Source organism: Pterocles gutturalis, unplaced genomic scaffold (assembly GCF_000699245.1).
Source record: "Pterocles gutturalis isolate BGI_N339 unplaced genomic scaffold, ASM69924v1 scaffold18106, whole genome shotgun sequence".
Lineage (NCBI taxonomy): Eukaryota > Metazoa > Chordata > Aves > Pterocliformes > Pteroclidae > Pterocles > Pterocles gutturalis.
In genome coordinates, this window is record NW_010103394.1 from 11338 (window position 1) to 28994 (window position 17657).

At 46.8% G+C, this 17657-nt stretch overlaps 1 protein-coding gene across 1 annotated transcript; it reads right to left on the reverse strand.

The window, feature by feature from the left end:
* Window positions 1-5553: 5553 nt before the first annotated feature.
* On the reverse strand, window positions 5554-15748 carry FAM83A (family with sequence similarity 83, member A). Its single transcript, XM_010086712.1, has 4 exons — window positions 15173-15748; window positions 12042-12209; window positions 10471-10595; window positions 5554-6100 (listed from the first exon to the last, which is right to left on the reverse strand). The coding sequence occupies exons 1-4, from the start codon at window positions 15746-15748 to the stop codon at window positions 5554-5556; spliced, it is 1416 nt and encodes a 471-aa protein (XP_010085014.1).
* Window positions 15749-17657: the final 1909 nt, after the last annotated feature.

The window sequence follows — 17657 nt, forward strand, 5'->3', positions numbered from 1 at the left end:
GATTCAGCGCTCTGGTGTGTTACACAAGCTGCCAAAGTGTATCATCCCCCTCAGGCACAGGTCCAGCTGCAGGTACAGGAGGTTGTCAGGAGGTGATTTACTGTCACCATTGTTTGAAGCAGGAGCTGGGTACATGGAGGGGTGCCCAACGCTGTGGTTCACCACCACAGTGGGGAGCAGGAACCAGGGACACCAAAGGAGCGCTGCGGTGCTTGGTTTCACAGCTTCACAGCCCGTTCCTGACTCACCCTAAATTGGTGTATGACCCAGGAGGGGAAGGGTCGCACCAGCATCAAGTGGCCCAGGAGAGGGGGGGGTTGCACCACTGCACAGGCAATGTCATTGCAAAAATGAATACGTGAGTAGTCTTAAGTTTGCTTATGAGGAATCAAGAGTTGTTACAAGCAAATCCATTCTGGTAACAATTTGGCAGCCCAGGTGGGACTCTGCAGGTTCACAACCTGTGGCAACGGTACTGTGTGAGTTCACCCAATTGTCCTTGCAGTATCTGCATTCCCTGGGAAAGGTACTAAAACTGGGGGCAGCACAAGTCATGGGGGGTTCAACAGGTAAGGTAGAACGGGGTACACCGCTGGTGGAAATTCTGGGGAACCAGAAGAAAATTGACAGTACCTCAGGACTCAGTAGTTTGAACTGTAGTTCTCTGTCGGGATGAGTGGCCAGCTGGAGCTTGGGAGGGGACACCCATCGAGCACTGGCCCCTGTGAGGTTCATTTGCTGTGAGTTAACTGACTTTCCTGCATCGTATGTGATGTGGTATAAGTCAGAATTGCCTCACAGGGTAAATCCCTGCTGACTACTCCCCATCACCTTCTCGTCCTTCACAGGACAAACTGGAAGTTGTTTCCAGGATCTGTTGCTCCATCACTCCTCAGGGATGGAGGTGCAGCTGGGAGCCCTAGCGAGAGTCATTGTGGTGGGTTAACCTGGGCTGGCTGCGTGGTGCCCACCCAGCCTCTGGATCACTCCCCTCAGCAGGACAAGGGGGAAGAAAATCAGACGGAAAAAACTTGTGGGTCAAGATAAAGGCAGATTAATAAAGCAAAAAGCCCAGGCTGTGCATGGAAGCAAAGGAAAACTAAGATTTTATTCTCTACTTCCCATCAGCAAGTAATGTCCGGCCACTTCCAAGGAAGTAGGGCTTCAGTACAAGTAGTGGTTGCTTTGGAGACAAATTATTAATCAATGTCCCCCTCCTCCTCCTCCCTTCCCTTAGCTTTTGTTGCTGAGCAGATGTCAAATAGTATGGAACATCCCCTTGGTCAGTTTGAGTCAGCTGTCCTGGCTGTGTCCCCTCCCAAGATCTTGTCCCCTCCCAGCCTACTCGGAAGTGCTTTAATGGGCAACACTCGCAGGTCACCAGCAGAAGCATCTCCGAGCCAGCAGACCTGCAGGGCTGGTTCAGGCTGGGAAGGGACATGGGGACGCTCTGGAATGCCCTGGCCAAGCCCAGCCTGTTCATTCAGCTTACTTCCAGGGTGCAAATGCAGGGGCAGCAGTGGGCTTGAGGTGCCCCCCCTCCCCATGCTTTCCTTCTGCGTGAGTGATGCCTGTGTGGACGGTCCCTCGGGCAACACCACTTGCCATTGCACTTCCTTCTGCTCTCTGCTCCCAGGGTGAGGACATGCAAAGTGACCAGCCCTGACATGATGGTCCCCACCACTGCCAACAGTGCCCTCTGGAAAACCCCAGGGACCTTTGCTGCGCTTTGTAGGGGCCTACTTACCCTCCAGAGTGCCCCAGCACCTTATCCGGGCTCTGCAGGGGCCCTTGCAGGGCTGAAATTACCCTCCCGAGTGCCCCAGCGTCTCACCCAGGCTTTGCTGGGGCTTGTGCGAGGCCCCTGCTGCCCTCCAGAGGGCCCCCCATTCTACAAAAATCTAAAAGTCTAAAAAAAATCACTTTTTAAGTGCAAATTCACTTCTGTAGATATTCTGGAGGGTTGTATAGGCTACATTTATTTAAGCTTTTTCGCCCCCGTCACCCACATCTAGATCTTCTTCATCTTTCTCCAAAATAGGCAAGAGACCAAAAATACAGTAACAAGGATTATCCCCATGCACTGGGACACTCGGGAGGGTAATTTTGGCCCTGCAAGGGCCCCTGCAGAGCCTGGATAAGGTGCTGGGGCACTCTGGAGGGTAATTAGGGGCGTTTCAGGGTGTGTCCCCAGAGCTGGACGCAGTACTCCAGGTGGGGTCCCATGAGAGCAGAGCAGAGCAGAGGGGGAGAATCACCTCCTTGACCTGCTGGTCACACTGCTTTTGGTGCAGCCCAAGATCCAGTTGGCTTTCTGGGCTGTGAGCAAACATTGCTGGGCCATGTCCAAGCTCTCACCCAGCAGTATCTCCAAGTCCTTCCCCACAGGGCTGCTTACAATCCTGCGTTGATACTGGGGGTTGCCTCAGCCCTTGGCCTTGCCCTTGTTGAACTTCCCAGGGCTCACATGGGCCCCCTCCTCCAGCCTTTCCAGTCCTGTCTGGGTGGCATCCCTTCCCTCTAGTGAATCCATGGCACCACTCGGCTTGGTTTCATCCGCAAACTTGCTGGGGGTGCACTGGGTGGTAGCAGTGCCTATTCGTGCCCTTCCCTGCAGCAGACGGACGAGGTGTGTTGGCATCCTGCCACGACCTTCTGCAGCTGCCTGTAACCACGAGGTCCCCTCGTCACCGAGGGATCAAGCTTGCGGGGGCCTGTAAGGTTTTTTTGGCAAAACTCATTGCTGAAATTGTAAACTCTGATTGTTTTCCACCAAAACTGAAATTCCATTCATTTGATGTTCAAATTCAGCTGTCATCTGAACTAGCACAAGCTGTATCCCTGATCCAGGGCTGACATCAGCTCTTCTTAACTGGCAGTGCTCCTGCCGGGGTATCAGCTTGTCCCTTTCCTACTCTTCATCGGCTGTGTTCTCCAGAACTTCTGTGGGCAAACTATCTTGCCCCACAGAGATGAGAAGAGATCCATCCTCCATGGATTTCATGGGTCGTGGCCTGAGGAAATGAAGGTTTCACAGGCAGTGGTCTACAAATTTCTCCCCAAATCCCCCTCCATGCCAGCCCCAGCTGGGCCACAGTGGGATCAGGGAACTAAACCAAATTTAGAAGAAAAATCTTAGTTAGGCTGGTGTGCTGGTTTTGGCTGGGACAGAGTTAATTTTCTCCCCAGTAGGTAGCATGGGGCTGTGTTTTGGATTTGTGCTGGAACAGTGTTGATGACACAGGGATGTTTTAGCTGTTGCTGAGCAGTGCTCACACAGAGCCAAGGCCTTTTCTGCTTCTCACCCCACCCCACCAGCGAGGAGGCTGGGGGTGCACAAGAAGCTGGGAGGGGACACAGCTGGGACAGCTGACCCCAACTGACCAAAGGGATATCCCATACCATATGTCGTCATGCTCAGCATATAGAGCTGGGGGAAGAAGGAGGGGGGAGACCTTCGGAGTGATGGCGTTTCTCTTCCCGAGTAACCATTACGTGTGATGGAGCCCTGCTGTCCTGGAGATGGCTGAACACCTGCCTGCCCATGGGAAGCAGTGAATGAATTCCTTGTTCTGCTTTGCTTCTGTGCGCAGCTTGTGCTTTGCCTATTAAACTGTCTTTACCTCAACCCATGGGTTTCCTCACTTTTCCTCTTCTGATTCTCTCCCCCATCCCACTGGGGGTGGAGGAGCAAGCGAGCAGCTGTGTGGTGCCTATTGCCAGCTGGGTTGAACCGTGACAGCTGGGGGGCCATGTATGTTTAGTTCTGTTCCTGTTGATTTCAGAAGAAACAAAATGTGTTTCCTCTCCATGGGGGCTCTGACTGGATGGAACTCATTTAGCTTTTGGAAGAGAAGATAGTAAGGTGCACAAGTCAAGCGAAGATGAAGAAACAAAGTGATTCTCAGAGGGATTTTAATGAAAGTCTCTTTTATTTCAATGGTTGCCATATTTAGATAATGAAGTAGAATTTTCATAGGAATGAAAATTAACTTTCCCTTCTTCCCAAGAAATGCAAAAAATGTTACTATGTACAGAATTTACAATTATATGCAATAGTTTATTGTTATTCTGGACTCCAAAATTTGATATCACAGGTAAAAATGTCCACACCAAAGCTAGTGAAGGATGTGCCCATCCTGCACCTTTCATAATGTTCTGTGAAGCTTACCCATGTACTTTCAAAATGATTGCTCTTCCAAAGATGAGAAACTCTCCTTACCTGAGATCTTGCTGCCACATACAATTTTCATCATTCAGAGCCTAAATAATTAAATTGTATTCCTTGCTGAGCAGGTGAGAAGTCAGGCAAAATGAGCCAGATGTGCAAATGTGTTTAGATTTCTGTTTTCTGTTGGAGTCAGATGAAAGACGATATAAAGCAGGTGTAAAAAAATAATCTGCTGATAAATCAATATATGTTAGGCATCTAGAAACTTTGGGATTTGGATGAAAATCCTTTGTTTCATGAATTTTCTTACTATTATTTGCCTTTCACTTACAGAAGCTTCTTTCATTTTTACTTTGGCAAAAAGTTGTTCTGCTTTCGGTTCCAGCTGCTGCACCTCTGTAACTCTCTCTGTAACTGTATTCAATGGGTACCACAGACATTCGGTTTCTCTTTAAAAAATAGAAAACCTTGAAGAACTCTGAAATAAAGCATCATTATCTCTAACTTAATGTTCAATCAAATGACCACTGAGAGGATTTCCAAGATCCCTGTGCTATTAAATGAAATGGAACTCAGTCCCCGTGTGTTACTAGTAGGACTTGGTGTCCTTACTCAGCTCCATTTTCCAGTCTGAATCTACACAGCTGCTCTGCAATGAGGAAAATTGCTCTGAGCTGGTGGGATTGGAGGTTTGTAACAAAGTGTGCTGGCACACACCTGTGTTGCTGATGAGTGGAAGTGAGCACACAGTGCCTGTGAGATGTCCTCTGTAACTCCAGCTGTCCGTGTCGTGGTTAGCAGCCCCTTCCTAGAGCCCTGCGAACAGACATCCTTGCTGTGCACCTCAAGCAATCAGCTCAGAGAGAATGTGATGGTAGATACTCTGCTTCCCCGTCAGCCCTAAAGGAGTCCTCCTAAATCGAGAGTAAGGTGCGATGACATCACGAGGTAGACGCTGCTGCCAGCATTGCCTCAGTCTGGCATGTAAATGGCAGCCTTCAGTCTCCTTATGCAAGTGCATAAAATGCATCGTAACAAACTGTGACCCCACTTTCAGGTGCCTGGCCACATGAAAAACAGTTCAGCACCTAAATCTTCTGCTGCACAATGCTACCGAGGGCAGGTGACAGGCAGCAGCAGTGGTGCACTGGGAGCAGCATTGTTTAGATGTGTTCTTCCTGGGATCATGATGCACCCAAGGTTTACATGTTAGCAGGCTTGGCTTTGTTATTAGGGAAACGAGCATCCCTAAGCAGCAAAACAAAACAAGCGCTTGAAATCATCCTCCTTTTGTATTATACAGAATTTCTATATTCATCAGTACACAAGATTGCTAAACAGGTCCTCACTACCTTTACTTGCAATTCAAAACAAGGTGGTTATTATGCAAACAGGTTAGCTTTGTGGAAGCATCTCCAGGGTGAGCTTAACCCTGTCCTGTTTGGTTCCTCTTGTCTAAGTCTTATAGGTCTGTAAATGTTCATGTTGTTATAGAGAACTGCGGAGTTATCAGCCACGTAGTGTGGCGGATAGTAGTTAGCCTGCATGGCCGCCGGTGGTGTGGGAGGTGTGAATGAGACAAAGCCGTGGAAGGAATTAACCCTGTGGAGAGGTGACTGCGGGGTGAAGCTGCTGCTGAACATGAGGGTTCTTGGGGTTTGCTTGGTCTGGTGGGTGCTGCCAGCTGAGAGGCTGCTGAAGGGATCAGAAAGAGGGTTGATGCTTCCCTCGTTGCTGTCGGGGAGGCTGCGCTGGGGGGCCCAGCTCTTGCTGAACAGGAAGGGCATGGTGCGCGGTGGAGACTTCGGTCCCCTCACTGGTTTGGACAGTGCATAAAGGTGTCGGAACTCTTCGTCAAACAGCTCCACAACTTGACCCGTGAACTTGGAGAGGAGGTTGCGGTGAACCTGGCCACATAACCATGTGAAGCTGGAAGGAGAGACAAGGTAAGGGTTGGCGTTAATGTCAGCCATTAGGAGCTAGCGATCCCCGCAGGGGTAGTGCGAAAGGCAAATGCGCTTTACTGCTGAAGCTTCTTGTCTGAACACAGGATGAAGATGGTGTCACAGTTGAATTTCAGGTCAGTTCACATCAGTGCTCTTTGACTTGGATCAAGCTTTGTTATTGCAGCTGCCTCTAAAACCTTCAAGAAACTTTGTAAAGTTATACAACCGCGTAAAGGGAGTGTTGATCCAGAGGCACTGCAGGACTAAATGCCAGACACAATACCCAAGATTTGGGTCTGTTCCACAGAAAGGAGTTTAGATCCCTCTTCTAGGTACCTCTCTTCCATGCACAAGGCTTAAATGAAGGCCTTACCATGTCTTGGCTGCACACACCTTCCCTGCAGAATGCTGTTCCAGTTGGTAACTCTCACCCACTCAAAACTCACATTAGAAAGACTGGTGAAAAATAGCCATCTTTTTCCTGCTTTCATTTTGCCATACCTTTGTCTGCTTTGGTCAAGGGAAACGCATAAAAACCCAACCTCCCTGTCACATTCCACTCTCCCAAAACAAACTGCCACACCTGATTTTATGTGTTGGACAAATGCTTATCTTCTTCACTAGAGAGAAAATTAAATTACAAATATTTCCTACAGCCTTTCCAAAAATAAAAATAACATTTTTCTGTAAAGCAAAGGAGAAGCACCATGCTTGTTTTCATTCTGGTAGTCCAGAGACCCACCTTAGGATACCCCTAGCTTTTAAATGATTTTTCTTTTATGTGCTTCCCTAAACCACGCAGCAAATATAAATTTGTGCTTTTTTACAAAACTACAAACCAGTTTGATTGTACTGTGCAGGCTGCCTTGTCTGAGCAGCAGCGGCATCAATAAAATGAGCACAATTGAGAGACTGAAATGTAATTACTCCCTGAGCCGACTGGGGCTCGAGCTGTGCAGCAAAGGATACAGAGCAGTGTTGGAGATGAACCCGAGGTTATTCTGCGTTGGCAAAACTCTGCCCTGGTTATTCCTGCATGACTTTATTAGCTACACTGGATTTGCACAAGGACTGCTGAGAGCCAGATGTGGCTGTGTGTGCACTTTACATCTTGTTCTTGTCACGTTTTGACACAACTCCTGTGAAACTCAGTGGGACTGACAGCTGGAGCTGATGCTAAGGGAATAAAGACAGATGATTCACATCTGCCCATTCGGGGAATTCTTACAGAAGGTTGGGTTTGGGGCACATGTTGGTTTTATACTGTTGCTTCAGGAGGGAGGGGAGGAGTGAAGAAGTCACTAGTTCAGTGCCACCAGGAAACCCTACAATATGTACTTTACATTTTATGATTGCACAAGAAAATATAGAGTAAGTTACTACAATACCGGTACTTCTCATCTGCTTTGTTCAAATCATTCTAAATACAGACAAAACCTTGGGAGCTGAGGTAAAAACACAGCAAGCTAACTCCTCACTGTTTGGGTAACATCTGCTGTGCTAGCTCAACACTGCTTTTATTCAATAAGAAGCACTCTCTAAACCTTTGCGTGTCCTTCATCTAAGTGTTAAGGGGCTGATAAGCCAGGAACAAACACAAAACCATGCGCAGTCAGTCTGGGATATCTACGTTGAAGGTTACAAACTCATGACAGGGCTGAGGCATGGAGTGGCAGGTTTATACTATGTGCCAGAGATATATCTAGTTTATAAAAGAAAATTGTGAGAGAAATAAAAATCAATTACACTTATAAATGACTTTTAAAAAAAGAAAATAAGTCTCCTGTCCACTCTTCATTTGTGCTGGACTTTTCTTTTTCCTGAGCATGCCCTCTGAATTACTGCAGCTGCAGTTCACGAGGGATGCTCTCCTCCCTTGTGTTTACAGCGCTGCCGTAACAGGCAGCATGACACACATTTAATCTGAAATGGAAGGACTGGGTTTTTCAGCTCAGCCCAGGTTTGAATCAACCTACACATTAGTGTTGCCTGCTGGTGAGATAACCTCTCCGTTAGAAGCCTGCCCCACCTGACCCGATGCTCTCAGCACAGCACCCCAGTGTAAGCTGTCAGATACTGCCTCTGCCGAGGCAGCCGGGGAGGTGCTCAGCTGCCCCTGAGGATCAAGGTCTATGCTTTCTGCTGTTTTCATTTTGCCTTCTTTAGGAGCACCGAGTTCATGCACTATCTAACTTCACATTCATTAGAAAAACAAAAAAAAAGGAATAACATAGTTATCACAGGATGGAGGAGAGTGACACAGAGACACAGAGACAGCAAAATGAAATACTGCATCCTAACCCCACACCACAGACACAGGCAGTAAAAACTGAGAGGAAAACTGTGACTTAAAACACTCACTCATGCCTGCACTTGTGCAGACACACGGCTGGAACGGCCTTCAGAAGCTGCTCAGCTCCAGCCTGCCCTGTGTGGCAGGACCGTGCTTATCCGCACTGACCCAAGCGATGGCTTTTTAATGTGGGTTTTAAAAAGTGCTCCAGAGCAGGAGATGCCTCAGACACGGTGGTGGTTCCTTTGCCTCTAACTAGTTGCCAGCTACATCCTCTTGTCCATTAGGCAAATATATTTTGTCCCCAAACACTTGGGCTTAGAAGTGGTGAGCCAGGGTCCCTTTTAGAGCAGTATGTCCTGAAGGGCTGTTTTATTCCCTCAGCCTGTTCTCCCCATCGCTGTTACAAAGTCATGCAGAGCACAGCACTTTGGTGAAATCTGCTGTTACATTAGTTTTAAGATCTATTCCAGTTTGATTTCCAACAAATGCATTGCAGAAGAGTTTGAGTCTGCTCTACTCAACATAATTCTTGTTTATACCTGCAGAGGCTGGTGAAGGTTTAGGAATAACAGAAAACTGTCAGATTAATAAAGTGAGAGCTAGCAGGCCTACAGAAATGCCACACTGATAGCCAGCTATAACCTACGTGAATCTGCAACTGGTGCTGAGCATGATGAAGTTAAATTGTGTATAGATGTGTTCATCACCACCCCTTCTGCTTGCTTGCTAGATAGGGCATTATGTAGTTTGACAAGGCTCTTGAGGTCAGAAGATATTGCAAGAGCAGTAGAGAATGATGGAAGTGACTCTGCACAAGACTCCAAGGCTTTTTTTCTTTTTTTTTAGGATTGAAAAAAGGAGCCAAAAGGAAGCTTCTTGGCTAAAGAAAACAGATCTTATTCTGTACCTCTTCTTCCACACATCCATCACTTTTACTCTCTAAATAAATCTGTTGTTGCATTTTTACACATCTTTGGTGAGGGATTAAAAAAAACCAAAAAACCAAGAACACCACAGAGCGGCCAATTAAAAAACCCACTCATTTTATCTGATGGTTCATTTGGAAACTGACTGAAAACTGGATGCTCACCTCTGTGGACAGCTGAGCTCCTGCGGCCTCCGCTAACCCCACATATTCACCTTTTACCTTCATTACCATTGTCGTGTCACCTTCCTGGTGGCACAGCTTTAATGGACTAGAGGCATTTAAGCTTCTAGATCATGACCCGGGATTAAGAAAAACAATCTCATCTTTTTAATTAAATAATCACCTATGTAATTTGTTTCTCTTTCTCTCTGTATTTCTAGGACACACTTCAGTCATTTGTGAAGCTTATCTACGTAGCCATGAGGTTTAGGACCTTTATTTATTTGATGCAAGCTCAGAGTCTCCTGAAATTTCCTGACTGCAGGATCTTGGATCTTAACTAAAAACCCAGTTGTTGTGATGCTACATCCTCTAACTGAAATAATTACAGCAGCACAAAATTGGAGAGTTACAGACTCAGCTCAAAAAAAAAAAAGAAAAAAAAGAAAAGAGAAGGTACAACAGTCGCATAGACACATACTGCCTACCTGTTAATGAAACACAAGAAAAAACAATGTCTCTAAAGTATTTCTGTTTTCCCTTTAATGACTAAACTTGTCACATGGAGAACAAATCCTCAGACAAGCTGAGTGACATATGCTACATTAAGGGATCCTGAGGGAGATGGAAATGTATCATGTCTCATGATCACAGCATCTGAGGACCCAAACAATGAGAAAAGCATAATATTAAGCCATACACATTTCTGGTTCTGCTCCAGGGCTGCACTGACAAAGTTGTTTATGTTATTTTCTGAACATTTAAATTAAATACCACACTTAATAAAGAACTAGCATCAGCTTTAAAGCCAGTTAAATGGATTATTGAAAAATGGCACATATTTGAAACATAAGGATTTTTTGTTAAAAAAACTTCTCACCCATAAAAAATTTCCATGGCACTTTTTTCTGAAGTAATACTGAAAATCATAAAAGAGCACCTAGACGTGAACTGCAATGGCTGATCTCACCTGTAAGATCCAGAGAGCACATATCTCCAGTCAGAGATAAGAAATTTTTCTTGTATTTGTCCTGAAAATTTCCTGCCTGATTTGGCACAGTAAACCTCTCCAGTAACACTGCGGACCGAAATATTCTGTAAAGAAAAAAAAAATGACCAGAGTGAATTATGTTTTTTTAAATTAAAAATCAAAAGGAAAGGGGCCTTTCCTCACACTGCCTTTAGCTCTTCACTTTCCCAAAGTCTGTTATGATTTCTTCATGGACTCTCCAATGTTTTATCTGAAGGTTTGGGGCTAGAGGAAACCCAGCCAAGCTCTCTCCCCTGCCACAAGGTTATTTGTTTCAATGTACCTGCATGGAAATTCACGCAGACAAGAGCTGTGCTGTGTAATGGTAACTGGTGCTACTGCTACTGAAATGAGTAGGAGCTGTATCCATAGCTGAGAGCAGTCTGTTACCTCCGCTGACACCCCAGCAACAATTTGCTCTAGCTGTAAGCTGTCTTGTTTTACGTTGGCTATGGCACAGCACAGCAGGGCAAAACCTCTGCTCTTCCAGTCCTTCTGGGCTTGCAAGGACGTACGTGCTGCTCTTCTGGTGCAGCCCAGACAAATGCCGTCCAGCAGGATCGCATGCAACTACACGTGTGAGCAAAGAAGCAGGTCATTTTGGCCCATGTGATGCTCTGCACTGTCCTTGTACCTGAGCAAGCACATTTAAAGCAGGCCAGGCACTCAGACCTGACTCTGCTGTCCGTACGCATACTTTGCAGAATCAAGGCCTTAGTAAATGAGTGGCACCAAGGATTTGGCTCACATGTTGTTGAAACCTGTGTATTGTAGCAGCATACTTACAATAAATAGCACAGGACTGTTCTTCCTAAGGAGTAGGGGTTCACAGACATGCAAACACTGTTGTGAGCATGTTTTATTCATTTCAGTTTCTTTACACATTTGGGGTGGAATTCAGCTGTTGAAATGCAGGTGTCTTGTGCATGTAAGACACCCTTAGGTCTCCTGCCCGTCCTCCAGCTGCTGTTCCAGAAGGCTGTTGCCTCTATGGTATCAGCTGTCCCCACAAAGATGCCACACGTGCCCTACAGCATCTCAAGCAACAACTGAAATGGTCCCTAGGAGGTTATTTTTAAAGTCAGTTCCCTCTGGCAGAGCAGAGGGCGAGCTAAGCTAACAGCCAGCTAAATCTGAGTCATTATCTTTAAAAGAGAGCTCTAACAAAGTGTTTTATCAGAAACCACCTACTGCAACCAAGGTATTGCCATGCAAAAGAGTTTTGTGTGCCCGCCACCCGTAGCTGCCAGACCACAGCTGCTGCAGAGTTAGCAGAGGCAGTTGTACTGCTTACATCAGGCAACTCTGCTAGGGGACTTAAGTTCAGGGTTTAAGACTTCAGGGTCCAGCTTAGTTTCACCTGACGACCTCATGGAAATGCCTTCACTTCCTAAAATTTCTTGCTCCCTTTGACACGGTAGACTGACCCTAGCATAGCCATGCTTCTAGCTCAGAGTGCCTAAAGTTAGGCCAATAAATCTGAGCCTAAGAGCTTCACAGAGCCACAGTACCTTGAAGAGATCCTCAGCAATTTGCAACTTGTCACACATCTCCGAGAAGAGGTTTATATTGCCATGGTCGAGCAACAGGTAGACAAACACCATGCGCTTATTCGCTGCCTCCAGGAGGTCACAAAGAATCTCTGTGTCTGTGAACACATCCATCACGATAGCTAGCACCTAGGGGAAAAAAGCAGAGGCATTAGCAGCATCACTTCACGTAACTCAACATTGCCCACGAGGCCATGGAAATGTAGTTTATTTGTTGTAAAAAAATATTCTGGCAAACACAAACCTTCAGAGATATATGTGGATATTTCTTCTGTTTTTCTCCCCAGGTGCCTGAATCAGTGAATTGATGAGACACGTTGCTTCATTGTTTTATTGCTCATATAAAGCCGATCCAACACACAACCTATGCACTCCAGTTAAGCTCTTTTAATCATAAAACACAAGATCACCCATGAATTTGTAGGTGAGATTTCAGCACCAGGAAATATATTGAAACACTAATCAGAGAATAATAAGGATGTAGCTAAAATAGGAGACTGCAGCCCTTGCCAAACGGCTGACTAGCTTTTGTAAGTTACGTGCATTTAGCAAGAATCACTGGATGATGCTTTCTCTGTTATGACTTACACCTGGAAGAGTCTTGGCTTTAAATCCTCATGTGGTTGTTGTTGTTGGGGTGACAGACTATTTTTTTTTTTTAATAATGATTTATAAACTAACTGTTTCAGTTTAACCATACATCCATGCTTCCCAGTTGGCAGGACAATGTGTAAAAGTCTCAGGACTGGGCATAAATGCCCTGATAGCTACTTAAATGCACAGCCTCCAGCCAGTGTGGATTGAGGGAACTGTAGATGTGATACAAACCCACTTCCATACTCTAGTCCTGTGCTCAGCGTCGGGCACAGCCTCATGAAGGTGCTGCTCTTCATTGATGTCTACTGTTATCCATGGAAAGGGTCATCTCCTCAGGGCAATTCTGCCTGCTTAATACCTGACTTATCTTCAGAAGGTGCCTATTTCTGCATTGACTAGAAAGGGAACCCTCGGTAATTGCACTCACTTCAATCAAAACAAACTTTACAATATTTCTGCAGATTAATCTTACTAATTGCTTCCAACTTGCACTGAATCTTACTCCAAAGCCTGTGCCCACGCTTGCCAGTGAGTTTATTCCCTTCGCCCCCATGAGGAAATCCTACAAGACTAAGCACATCCTGCACCACCAGCGTCCTGTTCAGGCAAGCCAGATTATTTGCGGAGCAATGAGGATCCCACACCTTCCTCCTGCTGCCAAAGCATGGTGCTTCTGAAAGGGCCTTGCCAGTGCTAGGTAAGTGGCACAGTTATGTCCAAGATCTCACATCCACCTTTACTGTTGACCCACCTTGGCCTTTTAAACAGCACAATGCTGCACCCAGCCTCACTGTCACTCCAGACCACTCTCTCTAGTACTGCTTTTTCACCAGCTGTTCTCAATTTATATTTCTGCACATGACTTTCTTCTCTTACTTGCAGCACTTCTTGCTGCTTTTGCCCAAACTGCATTTTATGATTTGTGCCTGTCCCACAAATGTGTTAAAGTCACAGTACTACTCTCTAATCCTTTGCAGTCTGATGTAATCCACAAACGCAGTCTTTATTCTGTTGTTTAAGCCGTTAATGGATATATCAAATTCTAGGCTATCATGATGGGCCCTTATCAGATACTAATTAATAAATGCTGCCATTGAAAAGCTGTACTCAAAAAGCAGCTGCCAAATTTCTACTGTAAGTGCTGCTCCTCTTGTAAATTAGATGGTTAACAAGGTCACATGAACCATGGATTTATATTACATTTCCCACTGTTTTCCCTAATTTTCTTCTCTTGGGACAGAAAATTGGCCTGGGTTGAGACTTTACCTGATGCTTATTTTATTATTCCAGAGACATTTCTTCAGTTACTGTATCTTTCTGATGCCACCAACCTAACATGACTGGTCTATAATTCCCCTGATGTGCTGAGCACTTGTAGGCTTTGACAGAGCAGTTGCCAACGGGGATTCTTCTCTCCCACCATCACACTCAGCGTTATCAGACTCAGCACCTGCCCTTGCAGGAGAATAACAAAGCAAAAATCTGTAACTCCAGCAGGCTCCGCAGCCTGGGCCAGACAGCAGGCACTGCAGCCTAGGTTTGTTCCTGACCATTCCCCTGTGAAACTGCCAGTGGCATCTCCAGTTTATGCAATGGGAGAACTCTCAGATGATGGTAAACACAGCCCTGAAATGTCAAATATTTTGTTTCCAGGAAAAGAGGAGAGCTGCCAGAACACACATGACAGACGCATTTTGTTCCCCTCCAGTTGCTCAGCTTCTGGTTTCCCAATGCTTGCAGCTAGCACCTCTCTGCAGCCCCCGGTCACTTTATCTGCTGTCACAGGCATCATCCGCACCTTTCCCACATGCGTTTCCCAACGTGTGGGCAGCTTCGCTTGCAGCCGGCACCTCTCTGCAGCCCCCGGTCACTTTATCTGCTGTCACAGGCATCATCCGCACCTTTCCCACATGCCAAGTTATGCTGCAGAGTCTCCGTGTGAAGCCCAGGTGGCATATTTAGTGACACTGACAGCGTATTAGGATGAAAGGTCTTTTTTCTGAATTATTTCCTTCCTCTGAGGATGGCTGCTGCCACACCAGACACACATGCCCTTCTCTGGGCTCCCCTTCACCCACATCTCCCACAAATGCCCCAAAACAATCACTAATGGCTCAGAGCTTGCTTTAGCTTAATTCTCATTACCAGTGCAATGGTCTGAACAGAGCAAACCTGCTGGTGAGGCATGAGAAGAGACAGAGCCCAGCGCCCAGCTGCCCTTTCTAGGGCACACTTGCTCTGCTGGGTTAATGGGAGTTTAAAACAAGAGGGAATGTTTTTTTTTAAGTCATCAGCATAAAAGGGTGTTGATGTGAGTACAAAAAAAAAAAAAAAAAAAAAAGCACAGCACTGCCTGTCTTCAACAAAGGGCTCTTCACAGCCACTTTCTAGAGCAAAGCTACACTGCAATGCACAAGGCTGGCTCGGATCCAACACCGCGTTTACCTGACCTTTTTAGGAGCTGGAAGACAAGAGTGCAGATTCTCTCCCCATACCTGAGTGGTCTTGTTGATGTACCGGCGTATGATGTCTCTAATGTTGCTGTTCTTCTCTGTTTGGAAATACACAGTGGCGGTGGATTTTTCCTTTAAATAGGGCTTCTCAGCTGTAATCCATGTGTGCAGCAGAGCTGGCTCACTGCTGTCAGAAATGGTGGGGAAGTAGGTCCCTGAAGGCAGCGACCCGGCATCGTTCTGCTTTGACGCAGCTGCCCCGTCGGCAGCCACGGACTCTTGTGCATAATAGGACTCCCTGGCATTATCCTTGATGTACTGAGCTTCCACCGAGGAGAGGAAATCCACCTCGCCCTCTTTGCTTAAAGTTTCAAGGTAAGAGTCTGTCCCACCATCCAGGAAGGCGTCGGTGGCCAATCTTATGCTTTCGTTGTGGCTGAAATCTGCTTTTGTCGGCTTTGGGGACTGGTTCTTGATATCCTCCAGCCTTTTCCTTATCTTTCCCATGTGTCTGGAGTGGCTCATGGCTCTTTGTTGCAGCAGTCGATCTGCCGGGCAGGCACCATGCATACACGCAGCACAGGCACTGCAATCGTCCTTCCTGTTTGGAGACTGCATTCTGGCATGAAATCGCCTCGGCTGAACGAATTAACTATGAATAAAAATAAAGAGATCTTATTACCTCAGGCAAGTTCACACTCCCTGATTTTGTTGGTACAATTATCTTCAAAAAAACCCAAAGTTTGCTTCTCAGGTGGTGGTGTACTTCGGCAACAATCTGTTTCCAGATGAAACTCAAGAGCAAAGTTGATTAGATAGCTTATCTGAGAGGCACCCACCTCACCCCCAGGGCATAGGAAGGATTTAAGTCCAATTACCAGGGCCTTCTGATTCGGTTGTATTTCCCTTCATGTCCCATCCTGTGAAGTGTGAGCGAGGAAAGCACTCCAGCAAAAGCAGGTAGGCTCCCAAGCATTGTTGCACAATCTTCAAAACAGCTTGAGGCTTCTTTGTCTTCCCATAATATTCTGTCGGGAGCAGAAACAACCCTGATGTTGAACTGGGATAGAGACATCAGCCATGTCCATAGCTTCAGAACAGCAGAAAGGGTCACGGGCTCTTGTCTGCACCTACATGCTGCCAGGCAGGCTTAAAAATAGACTTGAACTTCGTCACTGTGCTCCGTTCATAGGATGTTGCTATTACCATAGACGATTCACTCATTTATTTCTTTAAAGCTTTGTGACTACACCATCCCATTAAAAGAAAAATACCCCTTCCCAAACATCCTGAATATTATGTGGAGGGAGGGTTGTGAGCTGGCCTCAAAGCATCAGAAATGCAAACACTCATCACTTGATTGTGCACATTTAGGGCTGCTTGGTGTTTGCTTTTTTTTTTTTTTTTCCAGGCTGCAGCTTCTAGAGGCACGTTGTCCCTGTGGCAGTTTGGCTGCTGTGTCATTAGCAGGACGGTGGCGCAGGTTGCAGCAGGGTGAGAGGCGCAGTGCCTCCAGGGAGCCAGGCTGACTGGTATGACTGTGTGGGGGTGAGGAGGGGCAGGGTGGGAAGGCACCTGCCTGAGGTACGCCATAAATACCTGTGTGCATGCTTTTACACGGAGGCACGTGCGACACAGTTTTCTCGCACAGGCTGGGTTTGCTCTCGCCCTTCATAGCTCTGTGTCCATGCAGCACTGTGTCACAAGATGGAGGAGCCATGCCAGTCTGGGCTCTTGCACAGGGGTCTGGGCTGCTGAGGACAGGTCTGAGCAAGAAAAGCGTCCTGCCACCCTTACCAATATACTCTGGAGCATGGATGTTTTCAGGGACACCCAGAGGGACACAGGCCCAGTTCTTCCAGGGTAGCTTCCCCGATTCTGGGTATGTCTCTATGTCAGATGACTTATGGAGGGAAAAAAAAAGTAATTATGCATGAGAACGACACAAACATACATATATGAAAAGAGAAAAGGGTATGAAATGGTTTGGATTTTAATCCTAGAGCCACGGAGGGCAGGAAACACACACCTGGGGGCTGAGGAGAGGTGGTGGCGGGGCTGTCCCCGAGCTCTTGGTGTCATTTTAAAAACTATCTCGTCCCTCCCCCAACATCCGCCCTCAGCTGTCAGACGCGGCAAAAAGTCACTAATTATCTACTGACCTGTTCTGCGCAATTATGTCGAAAATTATGCCGCCTAATTAACCTGACATGCCAGACTGAGCCCTGTCAGGGCTGATCAGGGCCTCCTCCTGCCTAGCAGGGCAGTCGCCCCCCCACCCTGCCTGCGGCCAGCGCTGTCACCTCGGGTCCCACACAGTCACCCAGTGTCCACACAGTCGCCCTGAGCCCCACATGGTCACAGCAGGGCCCCACACAGGCCACACACCGTTGTCACCATGGGCCTCACACTGTCACCCCAAGGAACCCCCACTGTCACCTTGGGGTGTCACATGGTCACCCTCATGTCCCACAGGGCCACCACAGGATCCCACACTGTCACCATCGGGCCCACACGGCCACTCTGG

Bases quoted from the DNA above. Each gene is read 5' to 3' on its own strand.
- FAM83A (XM_010086712.1), bottom strand. From the start codon at position 15,748: ATGCAGTCTCCAAACAGGAAGGACGATTGCAGTGCCTGTGCTGCGTGT. The intron at 12,210-15,172 runs GTATGGGGAGAG...TTTTTCCCCTAG, and splicing joins ACATCAACAAGACCACTCAG to GTGCTAGCTATCGTGATGGA. The intron at 6,101-10,470 runs GTGAGATCAGCC...CTCTCCTTCCAG, and splicing joins GTGCTCTCTGGATCTTACAG to CTTCACATGGTTATGTGGCC.